Raw genomic sequence first — 7081 nt, forward strand, 5'->3', positions numbered from 1 at the left:
TCACTCGAGACAAGTGCCACGTAAAAAAAAATTTGTGAAATAAATAATTTCAAATAAATTATGATCCTATACGGAAAGGAAAGAAAATAACATATACCTTATTTTTTAAGTGTTTCATGTTAATGTTTTCAATAGAATAGAAGAATATTGATGCATAAAACTACCTTAGAAATTTTGTCACGCGAGACTTATAATCTTATGATAGTTACTAATATGTCCCTGGTTGTAATTAAATGCATATAAAGTACACGTATTATATCTCCTACTAAATTGTACGGAAATCATTGGTTAACAAAAGTCACGTGGACACCACGTGTATCCCATACATAGTCAGTATGAAATATATCCCCCATTATGACGTCATTATCAGAGTATTATGACGTCAGATTTCGTATTTAACGAGGCCGGGTCTAATTTTTTCTGCCCTAGATTTTTTAATGAAATTGTTTACATGAATTTCTACTGATATAATTATTATTTTAAGAAAAAAAAATAAGACATTTACCACACCGTTTGTTCAAGGGGTCATCTCAAAGTTTGTTAATCTTTAACATGGGACCCTATGGGATTTTGCCTGAAATGTATCAATTTTGCACATTTTTTACATTTTTTTTAAACTTCTGCCCTAGGGATTTCTTTTTCTGTTTTACATATTAAAGTTATTGCTTAAAGACATCAAATGGTCAAATAAAAAAAACACTTTTACCTCCCGGTTTGATCCAGGGGTCTTATCAAAGTTGTTTTTTGTGTGCCCAATTTCCCAGTGTGCCAGATAATGGCTATTTTTTTTATTTGACAACGACGGAAATGGTGATCTTTATAGTATTATTAAAACATTCAGACACATTTAAGTACTAAATAAATATATAACATCGCATATCAAGGGTCATTAATATAAAATACATGGTTACTGTCTTGAAATATAGAAATCAAGCTATATTTAGGCGGGTAAAGAAAACGTGACAGAGGGCTATGCTTGCTGAACCCTCTTCACGTTTTCGAACCGAGCCCAAATATAGCTTATACTTCGAGACATTTATGTTTATTCCACAATATAATATCAATTTTACGCATCAATCGAGCTATTTTCAACAAATTTCGCTGAATATCTGCAGTTGAAACTATTACGCCATGGCGTCAACAAAGCAAAACGATGACGTCACAATACAAATGAAACGCTGCGCGAAAGCGTGCGTACTCGTTCTGTACTCGGCCTCGTTAAATTGAAACTTGTAATTTTGTTTAAAAACGTGAGGCAGTCAGTAAAATATGATCGTTACATGGTTTGTAGATGACCTAATATGGTTTATACATGGTCAAAAATATCTATTTGGAATTCACTGACCATGTATAAACCATATTAGGTCAACTACAAACCATGTGACTTATAATACCTGTAGATAGTAAATTGACAATTTAATTTAAAGATTATAAAGTAAAATAAAGCGCCTGTAACTCACACTAATCGGACAATGACTTTATAACATTTTTTTTCAATTTCTATTCATTATGAGAAATAGTACCAAATAATTTACTGTGTATGGACTAAAGTTAAGAAATGGAACAACAATTGAGTCAAGTTCAGTATGAAACAAAAAGAATTCCCTTGAAATTATAATGAGTAAATCGGTTTATTATATACATTAAATACAATGTTTATCAAAATATGAAATATTATTTAGATCAATTTTAAATAAAGTCAATATAAATAAATCATTAATTATGTATCAATACAGGTCGACTAGTCGAAGGGTTAACAGGTCAACGATTGACAGGTCGACCTGCCAACCCATCAAACTCTTAAATCGTCGACCTATCAATCTGTCAACCCGTCGACGCGTCCACCTGTCTACCCGTCGACCTGGCAAACAATCGACCTGTCAACTCTTTAATCTGTCAAGCTGTCTATAATTATCCGTTCTATTTTTTTATCCTTTATTTGCCAAAACATAAAAATTACTTGTCTATCCTTTTATGAATAAAAATAACTATAACGAAATTTAATTTTAATTTGCTAAAAGAACTTCCGTCAACACGCCACTATTATGATTATATATCTGTGCACTGTTTATTCAAATTTCAATTACGTTTTCAAGGAATAAAAAGAGGCATTTTATTTTTTATGATGTAGACGAAGTCGAATGTATATTCTATTTTTATATTTGAAAGCTTAAAAGGATGCTGCATAATAAATTGTGGGAGTAAGCTATTATGTTTCTTCTTTTTTTCAATTAAAATCATTAGATTATTTTTTAAACAAGGTGTTTGGATTATTGTTATACAGATCCGGGATGCTTCAAGTTAGCAAAAGGTACATCAAAGAAACCAGGGATGGAAACGACACAAATTACATTCACCATTGTTTCCAGTAATAGCCCAAATCAGACAAATGGGTATGTTGAATTACATTCTCAGATTTTGACCAAAGATAAATAGTGTTAGCAAAATTTCTCTAAAAGTATATACGCCATTCTTCTCAGGTAGAGAGCAAGGAAAAAAAGCCTGACATCTCAAACGACAGCCCATTTGAGTTTTGACCAATTTCCCAGTTTATTTTGATGTTTCTTGCTCAGGTGATTTGAAATAGCCATTAACATTACTATAGGCTTATAACTTATATTGATGTCTTCAATTATTTTTCTAAACATATCATGCAACACTGTTGTACCTACTTATTTGGAAACTAGTTATTTTATGCATATTTCCTCAACAAATGAACACCGAAAAAGAAAGAGATCGCAGATGATGGGATAAACATTTCAAGACTTGATCTATTATAATAAGTCTATCAAATTTGGTTTTATCTGTCAATCTTTATAGTTAACAATTCTAAAATTTAATTTCTAATCGGTGATAATATTTTAATAATAATCCAAATGAAAATATATCAACACTGGGAAAAATACTTTAATTATAAACTATGTTCAAAAGTATAATGAATCTAATTGAAATCAGAATTGTAAAACTGCTCTTCTACGATGGGCTAATAACATCCTGCGCGGGGCCATCCCAGAGCAATCTTTCATAAAGACCATGAAATAACTGATGTTAAAAAAAATTGGTTATAGTTCGGACGTGTGTTTCTTTATCACCAAAGATTCTAAATTCCCGAGGTACTTCGTGGAGTAAACAAAGTCATAGCTAAGTGTATGTGTCGATTCTAAGTTTGTTTTATTCTTTCTTTTTTTTATGAATCGTTGCTGAATGTGAGATCAGAACGATATTGCACATTTTGGGCAGGCAAAAATAAACTTTGAAAAATAAGCAGGTTAGCGTTAGAAGAGATAAATTTATCAAACTATTTTGAAACTCGTTTTTTGTGCTTAAATGTGATAGGCTAACATTTTATGTATAATCACGCACTCGAAAGTTCGTTAAGCATTTTAACATTGGGGAATAGCGGGTTTATAGTCTAATTTTGATTAGATTGAAGTATGAAAAATTGGATTTCATGACTTCAAGGTTATTTGTTGAACACTCGTATCATATAATCTTATATGTTTCAACTTATGTTGATTATTTTAAACAATAAAATGCTTTCTTTATTTGGTGATTCATGCTAAATATGTAATTTTATTACGCAATGGTGTCTTTCTTTATTTAAGCATTGAGCAGTTTTTTGGGGGAATATCGCCTATCTATCAACATGCCAGGCCGTGCAGACAAATTGAATTATACAATAATATGATATGATAATCAAAGACATACCCGTATAACGGGTATTTTTTACGTGCTGCTAATTTTTACTAATTTTTACGAGTTTTATAAATCCGTAAAAATTAAACGCGTAAATTTTCACAGAAGTAAAAAAACACCGCACGTAAATATCTACATCCTACGTATGAGAGTAATGTTCAGCTCAGTTCCTGACGGCTGTTCGTGTACATGTAGGTATATTTGAGCGTTTTTGAACACGACGTGATAACAGTTCAGATCTTTTATTCAGTTTGAGTATTTTTTAAACTACGTATAATGCCACGTTAGTAGCTCGATGTCTTTTTTGGTTGGGAGAGAAAGAAAGAGAGAGAGAAAAAAAATTGAAATGGAGTTGTCTTTCTTTTTTTCCCGGTAAATCGAACTGAGACGAGCACATGGTGGACATCAATGATGATACCCAGATAAATAGGAATAAGTAAAGTGTATATCACATATGAAATAAAGTTAAATGTATGAGGTAAGAATGTCACTTGTACATACAGTAATTAGGATTTCCTACGCCTCTAAATATGCTAAATGACCGTTATCGCCTGTGGCAGTGTTTATATAGTAATTATCGTAACCAAGCACCTGTTACCTTTGGCTGTCTTCTACCCTTATTTTCGGCTTACTTTAATGATTTGTTTTTCACAGAACATCGTTTATATAGTCTATTATATAAATTAGATAGCAGACAGTAGAGAAATAGAACAGACCTAAAATGCCGCCACCGACTTCAAAGGTCTGGAAATATTTTAAAAGAACTGAAGTTTCAAAAAACGTAAAATGTCAGCTGTGCGAAAAAAAACTTATCCTAAACGGGGGGAACGACAAACATGTTAAATCACATTCGTCTTAAACATAAGGAGGAATTTCTACAAAAGTGACCAAGGTTTAACAGTTATCAATGTACTTGTTCATATTTATTTACACTCTTACCGAGTACCCGGGTGCTCGGTCGGAAAAATGTCTGAGTAACCGAGTACTTAAAATTGACCGATTTACATCCCTAGTATAAACACAATCATAAATATAAGGAATCGTTAACAGAAAAACGATTTTCTGAATTGTATGTGTGATAACTGTATACGTAACAAAGTCACTGTGAAATTTTCCCCCTTTTACCACAGATGATTTTAATTTTTACAGACTTGTCCAATTCGTAAAAATATAACGCGTAAAAATTCAAATCAACCTATTTTATGACAAATTCGTAAAAAATCACAGCAGTAAAAATTACCCGTTATACGGTATAATTGTTAATCTATATATTAAAATGGAACGTCCCCGATTTCTAATTCTAACAAAAGGGGAATAGGCATCAATTGTATATATAAGCCGCATAAATCATCAAAGGAGGCATTTTATTGTTTATATGTTTTTATTGTATTTATAGATCTGTGATTCATAAGAGTTTTTCTTAAGAATAGAGGATACATTACCCGATAGATGTAAAATATATACTAAAAATACACGGAAAAGTTTATTTGAAATGCTGCACATGTATACTTACACGCTGCAATTAAACTCTTTTATTAGCTCACGGCCAAATGCAGATGATGATCAACCTACATCTATGATTTTTGTTGCAACTGGAGTTGCTATGCTGATAGCTGTAATAACAGCCGCCACCATATTTGTTTACATGAAGTCTAGGCGGTCTCCAAGTGGTAATAAATAGTTGTTGATCCCTTCATTGTCAAACAGCTCATCTACAAATTAACCATATCTAATCACCGTAAAAAGTTTTACGACCCGTAATGCACTCATTATCTAAAATTGCCAATAACAATTTCAATGTGCTATTATGAAAGTCTTAGTTACAAAACCCATAAACCGTATTGGGTATAAAGTAGCTAATTTCGTAGCAATCGGCTGTGGCTTATGTTTTATAAATACTTTTTAGAGACTATGTAATGCATATTTTTGTACATAAACTAAGGGACCTTTTGTTAAACGTCCAAAGTTCTGTTTTAACCCTTTAAAATAAGGGGTGGGGGGGGCATATTTTATTGAAAAGTTCTTAAAATACCGGTTTCTGTTTAATAGCATTTTGTAAATTCTGTATCATATAAGTGTGAAATTCATTTGATATTCTGTAAAAATATGCTCAAAGAAACAAAAAAGTAATAACGAATCGATTAAGACCAGATGTCACAATTTCATGAAGACACTTCTTAGCATCGAATCTGAGTATCGACATCAAATATAAACATTTTTATTCATTAATGATATTTTATACCTGATAAGTGTGAAGCGATATATAAATTCGATTTTATGATATGATAAATGAGCAAATGTTGTTTATGTCTACTGAAATTTGAAAAATACATGTATAACATATACGTATAACATATTTTTATTACAGAGTCCAACATACCCCTGAATAGCCCTTGCTAACAGAGCGTTGAGAAAATATTGAAGTTTTAATTATATCATTCTTATTTATATAACGTTTTATACTATTTTGGTATAATTGTCGATGAACCATATATTGCGATATTTTCAATAAATTTGATCTGAATCCTAAGATCTCATTTCTAATCCTTTTACAGAATATAATATTTTCTCAAATTGTGTGCTATATGTTTTTCAACTGAGCTATTGCTATGCATTATGCATTCATCTCTTAATTTACGTACATGTTTATTTTCTTGGATTAAATCACGTAGATCTTGAAGTAAATAATAGTGTGCATGTTGTACAGTAATAAAGTTGTGAAAACAGTCAAATAATTCATCGTAACGTTGTCTAAAATCATGTTTTACTAATACTATAATATAATATTTTCTTAACAAAACTAATGGTATATATATATATATATATATATATATATATATATATATATATATATATATATATATATATATATATATATATATATATATAAACTACACACATCTACACATTTGTCAATTTGTAATGTATATATCTTTAGACACTTGAACAACAGGATTTATATGGATATGTAGGTACATTTTATTTATATTTCAGGCTACCGGGAATTTTAATGTAAACCGATGATAAGTAATAATATCATTTTTAGCATTTGCATCTGTTTGGAACTCGTAGCCTTGAAATCTTTGAGGTTAACAGAACACCGTCTCCTTTCTTTCATAACTCATGATTTTATCTGTCATGTTTTCTATACAATGTATTTTAAGAAAAATGATTTATTAAATATGGTCACAGCGAGGCGTCGCCTTAACGTTTATTTGTGTTAATTATTTTAATGTAGAATGCAAACACTAAAGTCTTTTGGACACTTGTATATTAACACAAATTATGATATTACATTACAATAAAAAGGTAAATATAAGAACAGGGAATTATTGAATTTGATGGTTTACAATTGTCATATTCAGTGTTATGTACATACAAATAC

At 30.7% G+C, this 7081-nt stretch overlaps 1 protein-coding gene across 6 annotated transcripts in view; it reads left to right on the plus strand.

Annotated features, from left to right (window-relative positions):
- Nucleotides 1–6435, plus strand: part of LOC136271554 (uncharacterized) — a 29262-nt gene extending 22827 nt beyond the window's left edge. For 2 of the 6 annotated variants that reach the window (XM_066071791.1, XM_066071792.1), the window contains exons 5-7: nt 2285–2393; nt 5236–5366; nt 6065–6424. In XM_066071791.1, the coding sequence (XP_065927863.1) occupies nt 2285–2393; nt 5236–5366; nt 6065–6096 (272 nt within the window). In that variant the 3' untranslated portion in view covers nt 6097–6424. Of the gene's footprint in view, nt 1–2284; nt 2394–5235; nt 5367–6064 lie in introns of all 6 variants that reach the window. The other 4 variants (XM_066071793.1, XM_066071794.1, XM_066071795.1 and 1 more) reach the window with 3 other exon arrangements.
- Nucleotides 6436–7081: the final 646 nt, after the last annotated feature.

The sequence above is a fragment of the Magallana gigas genome, chromosome 9, assembly GCF_963853765.1.
Source record: "Magallana gigas chromosome 9, xbMagGiga1.1, whole genome shotgun sequence".
Classification (NCBI taxonomy): Eukaryota; Metazoa; Mollusca; class Bivalvia; order Ostreida; family Ostreidae; genus Magallana; species Magallana gigas.